This window comes from Lobosporangium transversale, assembly GCF_002105155.1.
Source record: "Lobosporangium transversale strain NRRL 3116 chromosome Unknown BCR41scaffold_2, whole genome shotgun sequence".
In the NCBI taxonomy this organism is placed as follows: Eukaryota; Fungi; Mortierellomycota; class Mortierellomycetes; order Mortierellales; family Mortierellaceae; genus Lobosporangium; species Lobosporangium transversale.
In genome coordinates, this window is record NW_019028980.1 from 164,638 (window position 1) to 189,179 (window position 24,542).

At 40.4% G+C, this 24,542-nt stretch overlaps 6 protein-coding genes across 6 annotated transcripts; 2 read left to right on the plus strand and 4 right to left on the minus strand.

Moving 5' to 3' along the window:
• Positions 1–6,381: 6,381 nt before the first annotated feature.
• On the plus strand, positions 6,382–9,640 carry BCR41DRAFT_418229 (hypothetical protein; the record flags this gene model as incomplete). Its single annotated transcript, XM_022029598.1, has 3 exons — positions 6,382–8,294; positions 8,401–9,013; positions 9,116–9,640. Exons 1-3 carry the CDS (start codon positions 6,655–6,657, stop codon positions 9,638–9,640), a joined length of 2,778 nt encoding a protein of 925 aa, XP_021885806.1. The 5' UTR covers positions 6,382–6,654.
• Positions 9,641–9,831: 191 nt separating this feature from the next.
• Positions 9,832–11,584, minus strand: BCR41DRAFT_344675 (60S ribosomal protein L21-A). The gene is made up of 4 exons (XM_022022566.1): positions 11,553–11,584; positions 10,997–11,187; positions 10,101–10,396; positions 9,832–9,962 (listed from the first exon to the last, which is right to left on the minus strand). The coding sequence occupies exons 2-4, from the start codon at positions 11,173–11,175 to the stop codon at positions 9,952–9,954; spliced, it is 486 nt and encodes a 161-aa protein (XP_021885807.1). The 5' UTR covers positions 11,176–11,187; positions 11,553–11,584; the 3' UTR covers positions 9,832–9,951.
• A 327-nt stretch (positions 11,585–11,911) lies between these two features.
• On the minus strand, positions 11,912–13,917 carry BCR41DRAFT_330685 (Pre-mRNA splicing Prp18-interacting factor-domain-containing protein). Its single transcript, XM_022021759.1, has 5 exons — positions 13,883–13,917; positions 13,616–13,756; positions 13,381–13,478; positions 12,795–13,237; positions 11,912–12,616 (listed from the first exon to the last, which is right to left on the minus strand). Exons 1-5 carry the CDS (start codon positions 13,884–13,886, stop codon positions 11,995–11,997), a joined length of 1,308 nt encoding a protein of 435 aa, XP_021885808.1. The 5' UTR covers positions 13,887–13,917; the 3' UTR covers positions 11,912–11,994.
• A 192-nt stretch (positions 13,918–14,109) lies between these two features.
• On the plus strand, positions 14,110–14,863 carry BCR41DRAFT_330688 (splicing factor 3B subunit 5/RDS3 complex subunit 10). Its single transcript, XM_022021760.1, has 4 exons — positions 14,110–14,144; positions 14,283–14,362; positions 14,494–14,617; positions 14,755–14,863. The coding sequence occupies exons 1-4, from the start codon at positions 14,142–14,144 to the stop codon at positions 14,797–14,799; spliced, it is 252 nt and encodes an 83-aa protein (XP_021885809.1). The 5' UTR covers positions 14,110–14,141; the 3' UTR covers positions 14,800–14,863.
• A 1,278-nt stretch (positions 14,864–16,141) lies between these two features.
• Positions 16,142–19,541, minus strand: BCR41DRAFT_391592 (hypothetical protein; the record flags this gene model as incomplete). The annotated part of the gene is made up of 5 exons (XM_022028374.1): positions 16,142–16,176; positions 16,295–16,438; positions 16,550–16,696; positions 16,802–17,098; positions 17,651–19,541. The coding sequence occupies 5 exons, from the start codon at positions 19,539–19,541 to the stop codon at positions 16,142–16,144; spliced, it is 2,514 nt and encodes an 837-aa protein (XP_021885810.1).
• Positions 19,542–21,329: 1,788 nt separating this feature from the next.
• Positions 21,330–24,117, minus strand: BCR41DRAFT_391593 (hypothetical protein; the record flags this gene model as incomplete). Its single annotated transcript, XM_022028375.1, has 3 exons — positions 21,330–21,615; positions 21,703–21,950; positions 22,066–24,117. The coding sequence occupies 3 exons, from the start codon at positions 24,115–24,117 to the stop codon at positions 21,330–21,332; spliced, it is 2,586 nt and encodes an 861-aa protein (XP_021885811.1).
• Positions 24,118–24,542: the final 425 nt, after the last annotated feature.

Sequence of the window (24,542 nt, forward strand, 5' to 3'; positions counted from 1 at the left end):
CTTTTTGATAGTTGAATGAATAGACAGATGGTTGCACAGCATCATGAGCAATAGTTTTGTTGATTGTATTCGTTTCTATGTTTCTATGTCTCTCATCTATTCGCTTTGCTCTTCCATCATTTATATGACCTGCACGTACTGAATGTGATCAAGGGTTATATAAACAGAAAATAATGGAAGCCCATACCGCGTATCGTGCATCGCATATCGCGTACCGAACAAAATGGCAAGAACAGAACGGCATGTCTTCGCTACACATTCCTTTCACATTCCGTTTACATTGATTGCTTCCCAAGCAGAAACTCAATAGAACTGATAACAACAAAAAAGTAGGGGTGTAACCTTGGAAGAAATAGCCTCCCATAATTGAAAAGGGTGTTCGAAAGGAGAAAGATTGGGAAAAAAAAAAAAAAAAGGAGAAACAAAGGAAGGGGGCTACACCGAAGAGTAGTACGAATCGATTCGCTTTCCTTTCTTCCTTGACACACACCACTTTTTCTCTTAAAATAAGGCACAAGTAAGATGTGGGACGGAACTGTCAATGACCAAGGATAATTACAAAGAAAGAGAGGCGTTTTGCCTAGCTGTGACGGGAGAATCAATACCGCTACAAGAGGGCATCACGATACTTTTTCTTTTTTCGATGCATGTGTTAATGGTGAAAATAATCACACAGCATCTGGCTCCAGCCCAGCACTAACAATGCGCCACAAAAGAGCGTCAAGGGAAGAAGACAGGGTCACAATGATTCTTAGACCCAAGTCCTTCATCATATCCTTTAGCGTACATGACGAGTGGCTTACCTACTGCACTGTTGACGCACTAAAGCAAGAGCCTAAAGTTAATGTATGCAAACAGAGGCTTCTAGCGCACAGAAGAAAAGAAGCAAAATGAACGAAATAAAAGAATAAAAAGCAACAAGGGGTTCAGTTAGAACCGTTGTGATTAACAATATATAAGATCCCTCTAATAACTGGCTAACGACACGGTCTGCAGGTGAATTCAAGAGGAAATGTTGGAACAAACAACTGTATTGCTGCAATATATTAAAAAAAAAAAAAAAGAAAGAAAAAAAAAAGAGCAGCACTCATCCGAGCGGACGCCTACACTCAAAAAAGACACGCGTATGATGAGCCTGTGCAAGTACCGAAAATGGCTGTATCATTGACGAATGTATTCAGTATTACAAAGAGGATATTTTTGCGAATAAAGACAATGCCTTTGAATTGAAGCAACGACAGTTATGAAAGCGGTATCAGCATCAGCATCAGCATCAGCATTGCGCAATTATTGACTTTTGCGTTTTGGTACCATAAATTAAAAAAAAAAAAAAAAAAAAAAAAAAAATCGAGTTGGAGCTCAGCTTTTGAACGACACATGTTCCTGAGATGTTGAAGAAACATGAAGGGATGTGATGAAAGATCTCTTTAACTCCACCTCTTCTTTTTTTTTTTTTTTTTTTTTTTTTCTTTCTTTTTATTTTATTCTTATTTTTTAGAAAATAAAAAAAGATAAATAAAAAGAGTATACAACAAGACAAAAAGGGCAAAAGAAACTAGGATGGCTTTTGATCTGAATGTCTGACTTTACCTTGTCCGGCTCAAGTCAATAGGATAGTTATATGTGCGTTAAAAGAGTAGATGCAGTGGATGAGGGTATAATCAACTAAATGGATTAAGATGGGTATGAAACAGCGAGTCAGAGAGAAGGAATATCCGGGTAAGCTGAGTGAGTAGAGTGAGTAGAGTGAGTAGAGTGAGTAGAGTGAGTTGAGCGATGCAAGTAATGTGAGTGAATGAATGAATAATAAATCCCTATTGTGTAATATGAAAATGGTTGAATGAATGAACAGAATGTTGACAAAGTGAGATCTGAATGAAAGCTGGCAGATCCAGAAGAAGTAGAGATAAAAGATTGGAAGCAAAAAAAAGCAAAGCAGAAGTCAATAGAGCAGAAGCAAAAGCCAACGGAACAGAAGCAGAAGCGGAGGCAGAGAGAGAGAGAAAGAGAGAGAGAAGGGAGAAGAGGAAGTGGAGGTAATGAGGTTTGACCATGAAAAGCAAGGCTAGCCTAGCCCCAGTCCCAAGTCCCAATGGCAAGCTGCAGTAGTCTATGTGCCATTGAAAGCAAAAAAACGTTGTGTTCTCCTTTGTGCAACAAACATATGACACTCTTGCTCTTCTCTTTCCTCTCCTTTCTTTCTCGAGTCAATGCATTCTGTGCTTTTAGATCATTTTTCATTTCAGAACGGATGAACTCATATTAACATTTATGCTCACAAGGATCCCATCCTGGGTATGGTACATGCGCATGCACCCTAACTGTCAAATACACTCAATGAACGACCATATCCTCAATGCTTAGTTTGCTTCCCTTAGCAGAAACAATCATTCTTCTCGTGCTCGTGTTTACATAAAGACACGAGATTGTTTATGAAAGATGAATAACAAATAACACCTCCAGATACTTGTCTCCGTCATTGTCCAAATGAATTCGTGTTCTGTTGCCTATCTACTCTATCTACTCCATTCTTCTCAATTATATATTGTGCAGTAGTGTTATAATTAACTAAAACGCCGTTCTTTTTTTTTTTTTTATACAGGGAATACATATTGCACTTGTGATTGCTGCAAAACAAAATAAAATCGGGCCTTCCTCAAATGGGGATGAATGCTGCATACTGTTGACACTACATTGATATTGACATTGATATTGTTATTGACATTACATTGATTTTGACAATGATGTTGATATTGTTGATATTGATGTGGATATTGATGTAACGGATTGAATTGAATGACATTAAAAACTCAAATATTCATTTGTTTAAACAACAGTCACTGGCGCCGAGAGTACATGTGGATTGTACTCCTGTTTTCCAACGTAGACGAGATCGTAGGAGGGTGCCGTATCCATCTCTGTTCGATGCAGAAATGAATATTTAATGTTTTTAGTTCATGAATTATGATATATTATATATATAAAAATATTCCTTGTGTCTGTTGTCCAGGACTTTGACACCTAAAAAAAAAATAAAGAAAGTTCATGTATGCTCCAGAAGGTATCCTTTCCCCCATCGTCTCCTTGAGACATTGACAAGAATAGAAGGGCTTCCTCCTCCTTTCTGATTTTTTTTTTCCGCTTCATGACACCAATAGCACTTCTCTCCCTTTGTCTCTCCACAAGAAGCAGCTACTTGAGCTTGAGCCGCATTTGGTAGCTAAGCTCTTCTATCAAAACTAAAGTTCATTTCTATTGAATAGAATAAATAGTACTGAATAATATTACTTACAGTTATACGGAGATCACTGCTCCCGAGTCAGCCTCCTCTGCAGATTGGACAACGTCATCCCTCATGTCAAGCACTCGAGGACACACCCTCTTAACTTCCAGCTCCATTGAGAAGATTTTATCTTGTAAGTCTCCTTTATCTTTTGGCAGATTTAACATCCATCAAGGGTGGACAGATAATCTACGTGTAATACTCTTACCTTTTCCTTGCTTCTGAAAAAAAAAAAAAAAAAAAAAAAAAAAAAAAGAAAAAAGGGACATCTGTAAACAACAGAAGCAAAGCTCGTTTTCATGCAAAACTAAGGGGTGAGGAATGCATGTATTTTTTACGGCTTTTTCTTGCCAAATCATCGATTCAAGGACCAGGGCCTCATTGCTTGACCCGGAAAAGTGAGAAATACTGCTGCATTTAGTTGGCTTCAGCAAGCTCTTTTGAATATCTGTTGTGTTTTACGTGTATTTGGACAGGCTCCATCAGGTACGAAATCAAATTGGTTCTAAAGTTTCTTTGTGGAAAGAAATATACCTAACTTTGTGCACAACCATGCTTTGCCACGGACAATGGATACTTTTTTTATTTTTTATTTTTTGTTTTTTGTTTTTTTCGATCTGGTCTGTTCTAACACTTCTTTCTGTTGTTTTTCTTCCTAACCTGACGCAATACAGTTGGGAGTGTAGAATGACGGACTCTATCGAAAAGAAAGGCGATCAAGGCAAAATTGGATTGGTCTATTCCACAAGCCAAAACCAACGTCTACAGTTTATGTACTGCTTACAATGTCCAAGAAAGAGTTCTGTAACACATTTGAAAATTGAACACATGAATGTGGCTAAAAAAAAGCCCTCCCATTTTGAAAAACCACACCAGAGGACTGGGAACATCCTCATCATGCGTTCCAAAGAATGCAATGCACTCTCGCCTCTCTCTTTTTGAAATCCCTGCTTCTTTTTCTACTCCTTTTCCATCCTGTCCTGTCCTCCTTACTGGAACATGGCCCAGTGCTGACCTCCAATGGTGAAATCTCCCGTGGCAAAGAGGATACAATGATAATTCAAAATCGATAAACAAAGGTATTTTAATATCTATTTAATATCGCTTGAACCTTACAGACAGAAAAATCAAATAAAAAATTTGTGGGGTGAACCCTGTCAACAGCTGAATGTGGGGGTTGCATAAATAAACATACACTAATCCACCCTAGTGTATCGGCGGTATATATTTTGTAATAAAAAATAAAAAAAAGAAACACTAGAATCATGACGGACCCTTCGTCACCTCCACAAGTCATTATATATAATTGTTCTGACGTCCTTTGACAGCCTTCTTGAAAAGAAAAGAAAAGAAAAGAAAAGAAAAGAAAAGAAAAGAAAAATCACCTCCACTTCACTTCATAACATTTCATTTGTCCTTCATGTCCACCTAAAGCTATTCATCTTTTAAATGTCTATCAATCTCAACCAAATATGGCCGCAAAACAAAGAAAGACTGTAGGACAAGCAGGGAAAAGAAAACAATCCAAACAAATACTAAAAGCCAAAAGGGCCATTTCAGACAATCAAACAAATAAACTTCAGATGTCAATATAATATTTAATATGCAGCATGAGCAGTGATGCCTCTCAATAACAGCAACATTTAATCCACCAGTTACTCTGACGAGCAACAACAGTCTAATAAAACTTGAAGCTTAATACCCTTCTTCACTCCTCTCTCGTGGCGTATGTTATAAAGCTCTTTTTGTTCGCCAAAACAAAAATAAATATGTCTGTATATTCGAATGACCTTTGTGCCTTTACGCCTGTTGCCATTGTTGTTTTTGTTGTTATTTTTATTATTACTATGCACATCACTATTGACTTTCCTTTTTTACAAAAAAAAAACTTTACTCTAGTTACTCTCCCACATTTGTTTGTTTTTCATTATTTTTTTTTTGGATCAAAACGAACCTTCTTTTTTTTTTTTTTTTTTTTTTTTACATGCATCTGAAAAGAACAAATAAAAGTTGGCGTTTTGAGCCGATCAATGGATGAAATTGAGTATCCGTGGATTTTTTTTTTTTTTTGTTTTTTTGTTTTTTCCAAGTCTGAGCACTGAACAGATGTCATTTATTTACGACGCTTCAAAGAAGCCTAAAAGAGTTCGGAATGTTTTTTTTTTACATGGGAATTGAACGTGATTTTCATCCTTTTCTTCCTATCCACTCTACTTTATCATAAAAATGAGCTGGCGATCTCTCCTTGCGCTATGGCCTAGTCAGTATTAATGGCCTCCTCCCAATGTTATTTCGCACTAGGCGCTGTCAGACTGTATTAATGATCTTTTTTTGGGTCAGAGGGTGTCCTCACGTCCACTATGAGCTAAAAGATAGGTGAGGCCAAGGAGTATAGGTAGGTAATATATACTACAGCGATATACATAAGAATACTTTTGATGCGAAGAAAGGATGCTCCATGCGGAGGACCTTAGTATTATTCAAAGAAAAAAGAGCCTATGAAGCCACTCGAGAACTCCAAAGTTCTGCTCGTTTAAATAGTTTAATATGGATGTAAAGAAACAAACCTTGGAGAACATTGCTTATTCACGTAACCACAAAACAAATCGGAGGACATTTCCTTCTTGCATGTACGACAGAATTGTTCAAAAAAAAAAAAAAAAAAAAAAAAAATGTGGGGTTGACTATCCCTACATTCCGTGACGTTTATAAAAAAAGAAGAAAAGAAATCAGGGGTATGTTGATGACTAACAAAAAGAAGGAAAAGGCAATTGATTGTGAGAATGTGAGAAAGAAGCTTCGTCTTTTTTTTAAAAAAAAAAAAAAAAAAAAAAAAACTACTAGTCAAGCTCCTTTCACATCCCATTTATCACTTGAAAATAAAGGTAGCGTGTAAGTGCAATAGAAGAGCTTGCAGTAGCCCTTTCTAATGCGACATTCAGATATTACTCTCTGTGCGTGGAGAAGTGGCTGGATCTTTTACCCCTGAAAACAGAAGGACATGTGCCTATCATTGTATCTGGGCAATGGCACAAATATCACTTAGGCTCCGTTTCTTTTTTTTTTTTTTTTTTTTTTTTTTTTCCTTCTTTCTCTCATTTTCATTGTTTTCAATTTTTCTTTTGGCGCATTGTTGAACTTGTATATCATTCCCTTTGGTGTATACCTCTCGCTTTTACTGCTTTTGTTACTATATCTTCTTTTTTTTTGTCGTATAGGCTCGGTGGCATTACAAACGGACAGGGCATTAAATAGCACCGGTCAACTTTCTTCATTCACTTTTCCAATTGGCATCCAAAGGCTACATCTTTTTGTATCCTTCTTGGCCTTTTTTCTTTTTCTTTTTCATTTCAGAGTTCGACAAGTGTACAATGCTCCCCAATCCCTCTATTTCCACGCTGACACCTTCTACAGTCGTCACCAGCGATGGATTTGGTTCTATCTTCTCCTCCTCGTCTTCCAGCTCCGGTTTGCCTTCTCCTGACTCTGAAGCAGCAAGGGCATCCATGCTTCCAACCCCTTCAAGGGCACTGCAGCATATCTCTAGCTTGGCTCGTCACATTGCCACCCAAGGTTTGATTCAAGGGATCGGAAGTGATATCACGATCCATGTCTTTGATAAGACCTATCATCTTCATCGGCTCATCTTGACCCAATCTTCCTATTTTGAGGCCATGTTCCAGCGAGGACCATGGAAAGAACGGGAATCTCAGGTCGTTGAGATCAAATTTGATGACACAAACATCTCCCAGGAGGGGTTTGAGATTGCGATCGGGAGCCTGTATGGTGTCTGGACAGAAGAAGAAGACAGTATTAACAACAGCAGCAACAGCGATGACAGAACGTTAGGACCTGCAACATCAACATCACCAGTTACTGCTACTAATACCGCTACCATTAAAACAACGAGCGACGGTAACTCTAACGATAACAACATCCGATCCAACAAGGATTACATCGGTGCGGGGGGAAGAGGAGGAGAAGTGACAAAGAATAATTACATCATGCGCTCAACTATGTCTCTATCGTCCAAGAATGCCTTGTCTGTGCTTGCCTCGGGAGCTTATTTAGGCATCGATGAACTATGTGAACGGTGCTGTGCTTTCATCATTCGCACACTCTCAACCCTCAATGTCACCAGAATGGTCGAGTTTACTCATCAAACTAATTATTACCCTTGGTCCGCTCGAATTGCTGATGCTTGCCACACCTTCCTCTGTCGCAATGGATATGACGATCCCAAGATCAAGTGTCTTCAGGTCTTTGAAGCTTTACCCGCTTCATGGCTTGTAAATGTAATCGGATCGGACGCATTCTGGGTCCCGGGAGAATGGGAGCGGTACAAACTTTGTCGGGAAATTGTACATAGTCGTAGGAGGAAGGCAATGGCAAGAAAAAAGAAGAGACAAGATCTTCCATCTTCGTCTCGGCAAACTATTACCACATCGACTCACGATCTACAGCAACACCCATCATCGCAAAATACAGTATTCGAGATGGAAGAAGACGAAGATGAAATAGTATATGATACTCTGTTCTCAACAAGCATCATCTATATGCACATGTCGTTTGAGCAGCTGCAAATCATCCTACGTGATATTGATCCCCTCACAGGCGAGCGATTTACGCGATCTGAGGTGATTCACGAAGCCCTATGGCATCAGACAGAGTTGCGGGCAATGATCGACCGCAGCGTCAAAGATGATGGACCCTTGGATGTTTTTGATTTCGAAGACCATAATCAACAACAAAACCAAGAATCAGATGTGAGAGAGAAACGGGATTGGTCTATTCCAGACCAGGATAGGACACTCATCGGTGATATCTCCTCCCCTTCTCAGCGACTCGAGCTTGCAGATGCTTCCTTGTCATCGAGCAATGTGCCGAATAAGATCACTCCTAACAAACGATGCTCCTTGTATGCACCCTTCCGGATCAGTGTCGAGTTTGGGGACATTGATCAGCTACAAGACAACGTTCGCTCCCCGTCTGACATGTTTTTCTACGCTGGGTATGTAGTGGGAAGATGAGCTTGGGGAATTGAAAGGCTTAATCCTTCATTGAAATAATTTTTTTTTTTTTTTTTTTTTTTTTTTTTGCTCATGCGTATTTAATAGATCCTACTGGGACGTGTACATCCAAAAGTTACCATCGCCCAAGGGTGTTCAGTTGGGCGTATATCTTCATCGTCGCAAATTTCCCGATAATACTCTTGTCACTAAACCTCCGCGACAACCCACGCATGCTTTTACTTTTCCATCAGCTCCTTCTTCCTCAGTAACGCAATCAACAGGAGCTTCATTGGAGCCCAGGGCTAATAACACTCCGCATAGTAATAATCCATCATTGTCCTTTGCATTGTGGTCAACTTGGGGTTTTCGAGCAGCAAATCAGATACATCAACAGGAGCATACAGTCCGTACAGTCTCCTCTTTATCTTCCTCCCCCCCTTCGCCAAAATCATCGTCTACGCATTCGCCATTCTTTGTAAGATCTGACAGTGAAGAGGAGAATGAGGACGAAGACGATCTTCCCAACAAAGAACATCATGCGCTTCTGACAATCGATGAAAGCAGCATAGTATCGATGAAACGATCCTTCAGTTACTATGTTGATAAACGAGAGAAAGTTAGGACTTGGTTCAAGATCTTTGCAGCCTCTCTCGGTCCAAACCATACAATAACTCAATTTCAAAGTAGTCCCGACGATTTTTTCACCATGCAGAGTTGGGTAAAGTTTATTTGTAGGGGATCGTTGTTTTGCAGTTTTGCACAAAAAAAAAAAAAAAAAAAGATAGCCATACTTACACTTTTTGTTTATGGCCATAAAAAGGGGTGGCGCTCTTCAAGCCTGTGTTCACCTAATTACATGCCCGTCACATCCAAAGATTATGACGAAGCCAAATTTACAAGTGTATGCTGTGGATTTGATTCATGGCGACAGAATAGTAGTGATAGTAGTGACGATACAAGAGAAGGTTCGTCGAATTGCTCCTCGTTGGGTAATAATAAGGGAAGGGAGACGGAAAAAGACATGGGTAAGGATTTGAATTCCACTTCGGAAAGTTTTCTCGTAGATATGCCTCAACAGCAACAGCAACAGCAACAGCACCGTCAGAAGAAAAAAGGAGAGCAAAAGTCAAAAGGCATTCGCCAAAATACGAAGGCAACCACAACTGCTACGAGAGGTTTTGAATGGGATGTCAAAGACGGACATGATGATATGAGTGGTACTAGTCCTTATAAAAAGGATCCACTACCAGAATGTAATTGTGAAGCTCAAAGGATCTACGGGCGTCATCACCACCATCTTCAACCCCAAACACTCAAGTTTAGCATTGTAATGGGTCATATTTAACTTTTTTTTTTTTTTTTTTTTTTTTTTTTATACATGCATTCCTTTTGATAAAAAAAAAAATGATAAACGAATAAATAAATAAATAAATATCTGAAAATCTCTTTCCTTTGACATATTGTAGTTGTTTTTTTTTTTTTTTTTTTTTTTTTTCTTCAATACTCAACGCATAATCTTCAAAAAGGTACTCTTCTGTTACCAAAACCTCCCTTCATTAAATAAAGTTGTCTTCTGTGGAAGCATTTCTGCTTCGTTTGTTTATTGCTTTGCATCGATTTTTCCACACTATAATCAATTCCACACACCACAGCATCTTAAACAAGGGCTATAATCAGGACAAATAAATAGAAAACAAGCATCATACATGTTAGAGACTGTCAAGCATTGGCTTCAAAAGCTTTTTTTTTTTTTTTTTTTTTTTTTTTCTCTCTTTTCACATCGGATGTAGTCAAAATAAACTTACTGTCGTAGGGGATGGGGTTGAGGGTGGTGGGGGTGTTGTTCTTGATGGTGACAAAGCGGGCCTCACGAGGCTGGACGGGCTGTCTCTTCAAGTTGACCTTGACACCGTCAGTCTTAGCCTTAAGCTTGGCAGCAGCGTTCTCCTTGACGCGACGCAAGAAGTCATCACGGCACTTGGAGTGCTTAATGTGCTCAACACGGATGTTGACACGCTTCTCGAGGTAGCGGTTGCCGACCCTCTTGTTGATGATGATACCAACAGCGGACTTGGTCACGTTGTAAATGATACCAGTGCGACTAATAAACAGAGACAATAAAGGAAAGTTAACATTATATAATAAACATTGCCTTCCCAAATGTTCTACTCTTTCTCTTTCTTCTCCACTTCCTCCTCCTAGATGAGGTTGTCCCTTCTATTCTGCAACTTTAAAGAGAGTGGCGCTCTGTAAAGAAAGAAACGAGAAAAAGCTTTTTTTTTTTTTTTTTTTTTTTTTAAAAAAATAAGAAATGATGATGACAGTGTCGTAAAGTTTCGTAAGACTTGAACAAACGGAAAAGCCTGATCAAAAGTCAATTGCTCCTTGAGAGCTTGTAAGGGTATCCTTCCTGCTTTCCAGTAGTGAAGTATGTCAAGATTTATATAAAAAAAAAAAAAAAAAAAAAAAACGCACTTTAAAAACGTCCCGGTGAAGTGTTCTCGTCTCCTCCTCTTCCTCCGTCACTAACAAAATCAAGTTGAAAAAAGTGATCTCTGATTCCTGTAGTTGATTTCTGCTGATTCCTGACAACTCTTCCCGACCTTTTTTCTTTTTTTTTTTTTTTTTTTTTTTTTTGTAAAAACTAACGTTTTTGTTAAAGTAACCACATAAAAAAAAAAAAAGAAAGCGAAAGTATTACCCATGGTAGAATTTGTGGGGCATGCCCTTGTGGATAGCACCGTTGGCCTTAATGTCAACAATATCGCCAACCTTGTAGGTCTTCAAGTAGGTGGTAAGCTTGATAGGCATACCATGCTCCCTGAAGTTACGGGCGAACATGTGACGGGTGCGGGCGCGGATACCATATGAGTGAGGCATGTTGAATCAATTCTACAAGACATTAAAAAAAATTTGTTGATGATGGTGGAGTGAGTACAAAACAAAAAAGTTTCGCTGTTGATTGATCTCTTTCACGTCATGATTGATTAACAGGTTGATTGATTAATTGATTGATTGAATTATAGTTGCTTTTATCCTGTAATCTCGAAATGCTGTAAATAAGTCAAATGATGATAGTTTCCTCATGCAATAATGTTGGATCAAATGTCGATGATGTATTCTTAGCAGAAAAATTGATCTAACTCCTGATGCCTGATAGTGGGTGATGATCTTATTGAGCTTTGGTAATTAAATCGCCTCTTGATCGCCAATACATTTTGAAAAAATTAATAATAAAAAATAAAGCACCCATTTACCCCAGAAGGTCAATGAAGAAGAGAAGGAACCAACAAAATTCCGTACACGTTTCGATTTTCACATCGAATCCGTTTAAAATTTGAATCCACTCTTCCTTTTTTGGCCACAAATGAGCAGTCACAATGACCAGGGTATATTCCATATTTGGTATCTCTTGTTTACTGAAAAGTTCCACTCAGAGTTCCCATGATGTATTATGAGAAGCTCCACACGTATTTTGCCTACCGTTTGTGGCATTTGTCAGGATATCATTTTCTAGGGGCAAAGTAATATAAGTGACGGCTCGGTTTGACCAGGTTTAGCCTTCAGATTATATGCAAATAATAGTCAATTTCTTCATGGAACCACAGCTTTTGTGAGGTTACATGGATTGATATCTTTGTAAAAAAAGTAAAAAGAGATATTATAGTACTAATATTGATACATACATACTTATATATATTACGATTTAGAAAGAGCATTTGTACTTTCTTCATGTGCCTCGATGCCAGCAAGGCCCGTGCAATAAGAGTTCTTGAGGAACGAACGGCAGCACTTGTAACCCCATTTGCCATCCGCCCAGAAGGAGCCCCAAACAGTCGTATGGTTGTTGATGTAAACATCCTCTTGATATTTGGACTTGACTTTGGCTGGTTCCAGACCCTTAAGCACCCGACCTGCTCTTGAATACTCTACATAATTCTCAGACTGTGCCAATAACAATTCGCGTGCAGGTGCATCCAGATGTTCCTCGCCACCATATTTGGCCAATATACTCTCCTTGTTCGTATCCTGTTGTTTTGCTTTTTTCTCTTTAAATTGCTTGTGCAGAAACTCGGTCTGGGTTGGATTAGCTTGTAAATGAACATCGGTTCCCTTTTCTGCGGCCTGCCATGCAAACAATTGAACGTTCGCCATATCTGATGTGTTTCCAGAGTATCGTTGGAAATTATCTCCTGCATAAACTAATGTACTAGGATCCTGATCTTTGAGTGGATTCTCACGCATGGAGCGGGTCTTAGGATCGTAATGGGCAGAGTTGGGGTCAAGATTGTACAAATATTTGGCGCGATCCTCACGAATTCTTAGCGAAAAAAAATAAAAAATAAAAATAAAAAAAAATAAAATAAAAGAGATATAGTTAGTTAAGTACGATCTTTCTCATGCAACAAGGCGCTATAGAAACCAGAGAGTCTTCTCGTTTGCTTCATAACATATATATATATATGTGTGTGTGTGTTTCCTTCTCTATTGCTTCTTACCTCAGGTTACGAATAGTTGTCCTTGTTTTGGCATTGACCTTTTGTCCAGGCATATCTGATTTGTCTGCATATTTCTCCTCGTCTTCATCGTCATCGTCACTCTCTCCAAATTCATTTGCATTGTTTTCCATTTTGCTGGCCATGGCTGCCGCCTTTGCATCCTGTTTATCCAATTCACTCTCCTTGAGTTTCCTCCGCGCCTCCTCGATTTTCTCATACTCATCGTAAATCTTTTTATGTTCCGCTGTATCGTATCCATTCCATCGATCTCGCTTTGCATCAAAAGACATTTCGACATTTTGGATAATTTCATCCTCCTTGATATTCTTGCCTGTCCATCGAGCTCCTTTTTTCCGTGGTCGCTCTACACAATCTTTTGTTTTGTGTGTTATGGCTCCACAGTTCTCACAAGCTCCTTTCCTGTATTTTGTCGCTGCAGGTCCCTGAGGAAATTCAATTAAAAAGGATATTAAACAATTTTCTCAAAAGTTAAAGATTGGACCTTGACTTTTTTTTTTTTTTTTTTTTTTTTTTTTTTGAATTTTCTTTATAAAAAAAAGAACATTTGAATTTTCACAATACATACTGCTCTTTGTCCTCGTTGGTACCACTCGTCCGAATGTTCGTTTTCTCTTTTTGGTGCTCTCTGATGCTTCAATGAGGTATGGCCATCATTAATATACCCTAGAAAATATCGGTTCCGTAATCAAAAATGGCGATAGAGAGAGTTTAATTTCAAAATTCTGCGTTCAGGAACAAGTGATAAAATAAAAAAAATTGACGACTGACACAACTACATAAATAGAATAATCGATACATACATGGTGCGTCCGAGATATACTGCGGGATATGTGGGTTAATCTCTCGTCCTTCCTCATCTCTAGCAGCTGGAGCAGTTCCTGCCTTTCGAGCTGCTTCCAAGTCTTTTTGCTTCCTGTATTCTTCACGGCTAAGTTTTCCGCCTAAAGAATATTTGATACCGAGTTGATCAGCGAGAAAGAAAAGAGATAATTTAGTGAGTTGAAACTATGTGCTGTCTGCTTCCTTTATCCTGTTCTTTATAGTGAAAGGACATTGAAAACCCTTACTCATGGTCAATATAAAAATAAAATTGTCAACAATGTATGCATGTGTATCCCTTGTCATGAAAGATGGGCACTTTTTAAAGGTGAAGTTGCTCAAGATATATCACGTGCTATGTGACGCAGCCTCGTCCTTAAGTACTAGAGGACGCTGATTGGCTGAATAAATAAGGAACAGTTCACATGATATGAAACAGATTTTGAGTTACATCCTGGCTGTTTTTTGTTGGATGCTTGAGTTCAACATCCACTTCGTTAAGCAATCATGGTAAATAAGACAAGCATCAAGGAATCCAGACAGGACTTGAGTTGTAGATGGACTAATAGCGATGCATTCCCTTATTAAGTCTCAATTTGGTCATATGCTCACTCTTCTTTTTTTTTTTATGATGGCGTATAACGATAGGATCGCTCGAATTTGAACAGCCAGCTGGAGCACTTGCAGTCCAAATACGTAGGAACTGGGCATCCTGATACCAGCAAATAGTAAGCAACGGAAGGGAAAAGAGGGGGAAAAACATGATTTAGTTCTTCTCATTAATGGTTGATTAAACTCTGTTATCCAAAGAGAATGGACAGACGTTAACAGAAAGATCGATTGTTTTATTCTTCTTCAGCGAATGGGGCGTTAACCAGGCCCGAGATTCTTACGCATCTTATGTTGGACATTATCCTATGATCTCTTATTTTGCTGTTGCTGAGAATGAAAGCATCGCTCGGATCAAATTCAACATTACAGAGGTAAAATTTACTATTACTATAAAAAAAAAAAGACATGTCTCTTTCTTTTTCATGAATAGTTGCTTAATATTTATATGGTTCCACACCTATTTGTTAACCTAAAAAAACGATATTTTTTGTCATGACGCCGCTTACAGAAAATGCTCCAACCTTGCGGTCCACCACCGGAGAGGAGGGATTAATTCCTTGACTTTATTTCGGTCATGTATTCTTGTATTTTTATTACTCAATAAATTCTCTTTTAACCTACTAATATGGTCATCACCTTTACAAATATCTATAATCAGTTAATCAGAAACGTTGCCTATGAATAGATTAATATTTTAAAAGTATAACAAGAGTGAATGAAGTAACTCCTGAACCACTTTTTTATTTTTATTTTGTTATTTTTATTACTTATTAATCTTCTGCTTAAACTGATATGGCTGATACGATATTTTCTACAAGTGGTTTGATTAATTGCGTCCAAAGAGAGACGATCTATTCTTGTGGCTGGCCTTCTTAGCTTTTGCCTTTTTGGCTTTCCTCTTGGCTATCGATTCTGGTGTGGCGTTAGGAGAAGGGTCCAACTTGGCCTGAAGTTTGTCCATGGTCGATGGAGGAGTACGGCGAAATCGACTCATCAGCGGTGATGACTTTGATGATTTTGATTTCTTTGCCACCGAAGACGAAGTCTTACGAGGCCTTGAAGAGGATGAAGAGCTACCAGCAAAGATGCGACTGATAAAGCTTTGTTTTGGAGGAGAGGACTTTGACAAAGTGAGAGGCATGTTTGTTACTTAAATTCGATTGTCGTTACTGTTATGATAGTTGAGAGAAAGAATTTTTTTACAAGTGAAAAAAGTAGTGAAGAGATTGGGTTTTTATAGAGATTCTAAATATGCTCTCTGACTGTTGCGCATAGAACCATCAAGCATCCCACAGCGATATAGAGGAAATACGTTCTAAGATATTGATAGTATGACATGATTGTTGTGATGACATTGTTGCTGTTGTTGGTTATCGCTAGTTATTGTTGGTCTGGAACACATCAACAATGACGAGATGGAGAATACAACATGGGTGTTTTAAAAGGAATTTAAGCATTTTAGCATTAAATACATGGGCATGAATGAAATCATTTCATGTTACACAGCGAGCAAAAACCGTCCATGGAAGTTTGCGTACTAAATTATTGTTTACTAGCCGTAGATGGCCTGCTTCCGTGAACCATAAATCTAGCATTGCTATAAAGCTGTCGCTTCTCCACGAAATACGAGTTTTACGGCCGGTATAGTCCAGGAGGCCCTACTTGATGTATAGTCAAGTGATGTGTCGCCCGAGCTATGTTGTCTGCACCATTGTGATCTCAATCACGCTCCTGGCGGCAACTGGGACATACGATGGCGCAACCAACTAAGTTTCTAACGTTTTTGCATCTGCAGCACACCATCGAAGTGCGTCATTCATCAGCACACATGGTATTCAGTCTAAGTGATTTTATCTATCAACGATATAAAAAAACTTAGTCGATAACGTTTTCTATTAATTAAGCGTGCCATCCAATTTGTTGCTATTGCCTTTTTTTAAGCAGAGAAAAAAATCGTTAGTAGAGTGTCTCGTCACAGCCTGAAGCAAACTCACCATCACCCAAGACAAACAATGAGTGAATGGAGTCCTTTCATGACTTTCCTTTACATCCTGCTGCAATCATTGTTCTATCGATTCCTTTGTTCTCAATAGCTGTCAGTGCTTCCCATAATGCTGCACTGACCTCTTGTTGCTTTTTTACGTCCAAATACGACCTTTGAAAAGCAACTGCGGAGTTATAGCCACTTAAGCCTTTAGGTGGGTAGAGAATTTATTGGTAGTCAAAGCTTGGCTCTCCAGCCTCTTGAGCTAATTGGTGCGTACGGGGTCTATTTTGGCTAGCGTGGTATATATGGCCTTTACTCCTCTTTTGCGAAAGAGGCTTTAGTTCAAGGTAGACTGGTGGGGGAGTTGGAGTGGCGAGCTCAGCAGCAGCTTGATAGTATAAGCCTGCAGTAGCCGAGGGAACCAATGTCCCCTCTACCCGAGGAAGCTCCAGCTTGTTGTCCTCTTGAGTAGGACAAACACAGCTGAGCTAAGAAGAGCAACCTGTGTCCATGCAAACCACTCAGCCAAGCTCGACTCCAAGCTCAGCTCCTGTTGCTTCTTCTTTACGTCTTCTTTCTTCCTTTTCTTTGTTTTCCCATTCTCTCTCCTGCTCAAGGAGAGCAAGTAGGGCACACTCGCCAATCGAACTGTAGATCCTGTCATATAACTTTTCTTCATCCTCTGCATCTTCCGCTTGCTGGTCTGCTAAATCCTCCACAGGTCGTGATTGGATGGTATGTGGCACAGCCCGCCAGGACTTCCGTGCTCGGATGATGTGTCGTACACCCGATGTGGCGCCGCTCGGCGGAGGAACGCTTTTCGAGTAGTTCGAACCGCCATAAACAGAACTTGACAGGCAAGTGGCTTGTGAGAGGTACAGTAGACGTCGAACGTGTGGAGCGTGCGGCAAATATAATCTTTTTTTTTTTTTTTTTTTTTTTTTAAAGCTGAGCTGATAAAATATATGAAAGCGGTGAAAAACAAAGACCCTGAAGAAAACGGAAGCAGAGATTCAAAAACACAGGCGTATTGAGGATTAGAACAGTAAAACAAAGAGGACAGGTTTACGTTTTAAATCTCCAGTTCATCGTAGACGCGGTCTTGGATAAACTTTCAAAAAGTTAAAAGTGAGAGTCATAAATTAAATTAGAAGACAACCAAATCACATTTTGGCATCCAGTAGGGCTATCTGTGTTTTCTCGGTAAAAAAACATCTGATATTTAATCACTCTAAATCGAATAAAGACTCCTGCCACCAACAGATGAGTGAACCTTCAAGCTGTTATCAATGAATCCACCTATTAATTTTTTCATCTTTTTAATATAGATATTGACTTCTCTTATGCGTTACTTCCATGCAACACGAACACAGCCCGATCTGCCTCTCTTCGTTGCCAGATTCGTATCCTCAGGCACCTTCCCGATGATAATCGAGTGGAGAATTATTACTTAAGCCACTATTATCATCATCTCTGCTGTCGTTACTATAGTTATTACTAATATTACTACCGCTACTGAGGCTGCTGTTGTTCTGTGAAATCAAATACCACCTTCGCTTACACTGATCTCTCGATATTGTGGGGTTACTGCCCATCATGGATGAGATCTTGACCCAATTGATCTTTTGATGGTTCGGGAAATGTTGGTGTACCAGCTCTTCCAGCCGTCTTGTTAATGGCTCCGTCCAAGCCATAGGATGGTTCCTATCCATCCAGATCCTTGGAGAATACAGTGGTGTTGATGATGGAAATGGTGATGACGGTATGAGTGCTGAAGCCTCAGAGGCATAGCGCACATGCCTTGAAATAGTATGTTCCTGTGACATAGTTGGTAATGGTTGTGCTGCCAGTAGCGAATGCTCGTTGATGATTGTAGACTGGCGATTTCTATCAAAATTAAGATCCATGGCTTCAATATCCAACGTCATAGCTCGCTTTCTCTGCAATCCTTCATTTAGCTGCTGCTGTTGCTTTTCTATCTCGCTCATGCTCCTTAAGGCACCCCTCTCATCAAATGGAGTCTCAAATGGAGTCTCAAAGGGAGAAGCATCTGGGTATTGGGGTGTCCTCAAGGATGATGTTGAATGGTGTCTGCCATGACGTGAATTCCGCGTTAGCCCTGTTGTTGGTGGCACTTCCGTATTAGACTGCCGCTGCTCTGGTTGCTGCTGTTTCAGCTGACGTTGTTCTGCTTCGCGCGTCTCCAAGAGGCTCCACATAGTTGAGATCCCAGCTGAAGAGCGCTCTGGAAGGTACTTTTCTTGAATTTGTCCCCATGATGGCCCAAATTCTTGATAACCACGTTTAAGTAGATTGATCTCTTCCTCTGTCCCCATGCGCCGGCGCATGATCTCCCATTTATTCTTGCACTGCTTTCGTGTGAAGACATTTCCCATCTGGGCTGCTACCCAAACCCAGTTAATTCGGTAAGATCCCGGAAAATAAAACTCGACCAAGTTTTTGAGGTACTCTGATCGCTCTGGAGTCCAGATACGAGCCATACGTTGATGTAGCTGGTACCGCTGTTGATTTTGTTGGTTCAACTGTGCGGGAGGTTGTGCAGTGCCGACAGGAATATGATTATGCGGGCCATACTGCTGCCGATGTGGTTGTTTGTCGTGATTCTGTCCCATGTCATCGTCCTCATCTTCTATATTATCCTCATCATTTTCAACACAAAGGAGTGGCTGACTTGTTGAAGTTGTTATTACTCCCGATACCGTCGCCTTAGAATGATTGGACATCGCATCCTTGGTGCAATCGGACAACATGGCCATATTGTCTTTGGAGGACCGCATGCTTGATTCACCTGAAGTGGCTGTGACTGAAGGTGTGCGAAGTCTACTCGCGTTAAGCTCATAAATGTAACTATAATTATCCTGCCTTTGTTGCAGCTCCCAATTTTGCCCCTCCTCTTTATCCTCTCTTGCTCTCTCAAGTTCCTCTGATTTTTCTTCATATTCTTCGTTAGAGTCCGGGATTTCCGCATAAAGTCGTATATATTCTTGTTCGATCTCCTCTGCAGTCCTATCCAGGTTCATGAGAGTCTTGGCTTGATACCATTGACCATAAAGTTTGTATTTTTCTACCGCGATATAGAGCGACTCTTGCTCAGTACTGGTCCAGGCTCGTCGCATGTTGGGTCTCCATTTGAGAGCAGGAGGCTGCTCGAGCTCCAGTGCCATTCTTTTCTTTTGTCTTTTATTCTCGTGATCATTACGTTGATCTGGTTGACTAGTATCCTTAAACTGTGGCTCGTAGCTGAGGTTGCTAAAGTCGTTGTTATCGCTGTTATCAACATTACCCATGAGTTGGTGTGTTTCTAATGATAATGATAATGGCTGGAAGGAAGAAGAGGTCTGATTCTTTTCATAATAATCTGTGTGTAAACATGCAAGTGTATATGAATGAAAGAGTCAAAGTGAATAAATGCTTGAGCATTCACTGCCAACAAAATAAACATCGAGGGAGGAGAAGGGAGAGGAAACGATAATTTTACCGTAAAGCGATCCGAGGAGGTGTCCAAAAGCGGTGGATATGCTAAGCAGCGAAATACAAGAGGATACTCAAAGAAATATACGAGTTGTGAAAAAAAAAAAAAAAAAAAAAAAAAAAAGGCGGAACAAAGCAAAGCAAAAAAGATGGATAAAGGAGAATAAAGGGAAGAGTAGCCACGCCGACCGACTACGCCTTTTGCGCCCGTGTCCCTTTTCAACACCGTTCAACACAGCATATTACGACATATAAATGTGCGCTTTCTTTAGATTGATGCCCCTGAACTATAAAGGCATGGGTACTCTTTCGACCCGCCAAAAACCATAAAAGTGCCAATAGCCCAAAATCAAAGGTAGCTACTCGATGCTTGTTGATCTTCCAAATCTACCAGTATTTGGTGGAATTAGTCCGCATTCCTGAATAGCTGCCATTTAGGAAGATTACTGAGAGACAGGATTCGTGTTGTTCAAAATAATAAAACTTGACTAAGAGCCATCTAACCCTTGAATCTCGAGCCAAATAATGCCTCTGAACGCTTCAATAGGGTTATGGCGTGCTTTTGGGCCGCAGAAAAGACAGTATTGTCTCTTTTGTGTAATAGGAGATATGAGGTTTATTCCTTGGGGCCGAGCATTTTGAAGTTACGCCCGCTAGAGAAAATACAAATGGTTCTCGCTTTCCTCGTACTTTCAGCGCTTCAACAGTTCAAGATCTGTGACGTAGTTATCAAAAGATGCATGTTTGCCAAAGCATGGATACATCCCTTATAAAAGTCCATGTGTATGCTAAAAAATTGACATGTAGCAGCGTTCAAATGTTTATATACCCTCATATGAAGCCCGAACAGTCGTCAAACAAAATAGACTTAAAATTGATTTTGTTGATTCCTATAGTTTTTTATTGTACTTTTCGAGGGCGCCATCTATCAAAGTTATAAACTAGTAGTAAGATAAGCAAAGGTGTGGCTCGTTAACTTGCTAACTGGAGATGCTAAGTATACGGTCGCCTGACCTTCCTCTTGTTCCTTCTTTTTGCTTGTATAACACTCCTGGCTGCAGGGGAGTTGGAAGAGGGGAAGAGGAATGAGAGATGGGAGTGTGATGACTATTTAGTAAAGCAAGAGGAGAGCATTGTATTCCAGCCACAATTCCTTCATGGTCCATCATTGGACAGCAACAGCGATTTACACATAGCTTTCATCTCTCCAACTGAGTTTTAAGGCATTCGTTTTTGATTGATGTGCTTCATAGCTTGGTTTCTTTGAGCATACTGACGACAACAGCATAAAAAAAGTAATCGGCTAAGAGAATCGAATGAATATATACATGAGGGAGAAGACGAGGAAGAGGAATAAAAAAAAGGAAGCAGACATAGTGAGAAATGTTTCAAAAGGGATTGTTCGGTGCATGGGTGTGTAGAGAATTGAGTTGTTTTAAGAGGAAAAAAGAAAGCTCTGACCATACTCATAATAGTTATAATTATAATGCCAATGCACGGGCCACTTTTCTTTCCCTTGAATTTATTCAAGGTTTAATAGCCTTGGGAGCATGGAAAACCCATCCTATGATTGCACATGTTTTAGATCATCGCTATGTGATAATTCACCAAAGAGCTTTACTATTTTTTGGCTTCGTTGGGAAGCCTTGCCTAGGGGACTGCGCAGGCCACCCCCCCGGCGTTCCTCTTACTGCGTGGCCCTTTGTGTCAGTGCCTTGTCTCGCAAATGGTGGTCTGCCATCAAACCCTGGTGGAGGCGGTTTGATCCAAGGTCCCTCTCCGAATATTTTAGGGCGACCAAGAGAGCCCCAAATATCCCACAGGAAAGCTATGAGGAAGCTCATTAACGCAATCATTCCTAAAAACACGCTAGAATTATACATATCGCACCTATTATCATTAAAATAGATAAGTAAGTAGTTGATAAATCAAAGATAGACCTTTTTTTTCCTTTTTTTTCTTTTTTTTTTTTTTTACCATCCATTTTGACCACCAACGGCGCAAGGGAACTTGGAGATGCAAATAAAGATATCGACGAACCAGATCAAAGTCATAAGAATATCAAGTCCGAATAGAATATAACGCTTCATCTTTTCCCGTCGTCGTAGGCGTCGGCTCAAATAGTTGAATACAAACAAAAAACTCACAACCATTGAGAGTATAGCAACGATATAATGGAACGCAAGCCCCGCTTGGCTCGAAAACGGCGAGGGAGACTTTGACACCTGATAGGCGGGAAAAGATGACATTCAATATGAGTTATTGTTAATAATTATGGGAAATACTATATGGCAAGTCAAGAAACAAAACCAGCTCAATGTTTGTATTTGCTCTGCCTACCGGAGATGCTGCAATTAGTAGCACGAGGACAAACACACTTGAGAACAAGCTGATCAGGCGAAGGATCAGCCGCCTCTTGTTAGGTTTTTTGGGAGGCTCAAGCTGATCCTCTATTTCCTCTTCGTCATCCTCATCCACAGCTGTCTTTGTTACTCCTGATTGCTGTGCGGCTGTTATTTTTGATTTGTCTTGTAAATCTACAGTATCTTCAGGCATCTTCTTATTGGATTGGCTACCAGCCGCAGGCACTGGAACCAACGTTGATTCGAACTCCTCCTCATTATTTATGTCGTCAGGGCCGCCAGGCGGGTATCCATGGAATCCACTATGAGCACCACCTCTACCAACGCCATAACCTCCCTCATACTCTACCCTGTCGTTGCCACGGTGCTGATTTTGATGACTTCTACGATAGTATTCTTCCGATCGGCGATCCCAGTGGCGCCCATCATCTACCACATTTGCCCTATAATTGCGGTACTGCTGTTCCTGTTGCTGTTCATGCATTCGGATTTGATTCATCGCGGCTATCCTTTCTTTTGGGCCGTATCCATATCTCCTATCAGCGCTGCTCAGATAGCTTCCTCCTCCTCGCGGTGGCGGTGGCCGTAATGGTGAGGTCATGAGTCTATAATCTGCAGAGTCCATAGATAACCTATAGCCACTTCCCGGACGAATGGGACGACTAACACGACTAGAGCGGAATGCATCTGGAATAGATGACAGCGCTGCCTCTCGATCTCGATCTGTCATTGCTGCTGCAGTAGGTGCTGCAATATCATGATTATTTTTGCGTTGATTCGCTACCCATTCCTTAGCTCTGCTTAACCTATCAGGAGTCTCCACACGTTGGTTTTGCCTAACTGCCGCTGTTGCTACTATCTTGGTATTACCAAATTCAGATGGTATCACTAATGCAGAGTCGGATCTAGAGGTTGTAATATGACCCAATCCAGCTTGGCGCTGTACACCGGGGCTTGTGCTCAATGCGCCCTCATTATGGATCCCATCGGGCTCGCACCTTTCCCTCTCCCTTCCTTCGTCACGACCTCTGTATCGTTGCTCATACCTCTCTTGTCTTGGTGAATACTCTTCATATTCATATTCACTTGCTGGCAGACTCAGAGGCCTGGTTGGGCGTTGATATGAACGCAAACTATCTTGTGATGATGATAAAAACGGCGGTGGTTGATATCCAATGAAAGGGGTCGATTGTTCAGCATAGAGCCCGCGTTGTTCATCATCTGGCCAATACGATCCTGAACTCCTACGATCCTGCAGTCCAGGTGGCGGTGGAGGTGAGAGTGAATGAAGGCGTGAGCGCGTTGGGGAATCTACAAAAGAACCCCTTTTATTTTTATAACCGCCATTAGGAGGATACATAGCTCTGCCTCCATGAAGTGGACTATCCTGAGTGTGCTGAGGCTCTCGATCGCGACCTCGGGATGACTCTCCAATATCATGTGGTAACTGATGCTGCTGTCGTTGCTGGCGTAAGAGTTTTTGTTGTTGCTGGAGATTGTGTTGTAAAACTGCGTCCACTTGTACGTTTTCCCGCTCACACGCCTTCCCCCTATTCCTAGTCAGGTTCGACAGTGTCTCTTTTAACCCTGCACTAATCTTTTGGATGGAGCCATTGTTCTTTCTATTAGCGAGCTCATAATCGTATGTTACATCCTGATTGCTGTCGTCTTTGAGGACGCCAGTATTGATTCGGCTATCATCTATACTCCGTCGGCTCTTCCCTGAAACAAATCCTTTGGTCTCTTCAATCTCAATATCCAAAGCCTCGCCTTCTTGTGTTTGATGGTAATTTCTGTTTTGAGAAAAGGCGTTGTGCCGGCTAACTCCGTCCGGCTGTACTGGGTCTAGCGGGAAAGGATTCGGATTGTAGACCGAACTAGGCATATGGGGCTGCGTAGTCATGGAGATGGACTCTAATGAATCAGAAGAGGATGATGGCAAGCCCTTCTTGTTCTTGTTCTTGTTCTTATAGTTGTTGCTACCTTGTACTTTTTTTTTATCCATGCTGTCGTGATGTAATGTGGCCATTTGGGATAGACCAATGAAGTGTAGTGTTAATAAAATAAATAAAAAAGCAGTGTTTAAAGAGGTTGTCTATGACCAAGAGGGCTGGCTCCTCTTGTGTGTATTTAAAGCTAGAAAGATTCTGTGATTCTGTTGCTGTATCAGGATGAAGCAAAGAAATAAACAGAGAAAGAAAGTGAGAAAGTGAAACAGAATATGCAAAAGAGAAAGTGGAAGGGAAGAAGACGTTTACTGTCGTATTGATGAAGACGAAAATAGAAAAAAAAGGAGGGAGGGGATGAGGAAAGAACATCATGACATCCAAAATGCCAAAGTGCTTTGATGCGTTGGCGGATAATTGAATCGATAGATTTTTGTCCAGCGTGATCCATGTGAATAACCCCTATTATCGCATTTGCCACTTCTATTTCAATGAGGTGTTGATCAAA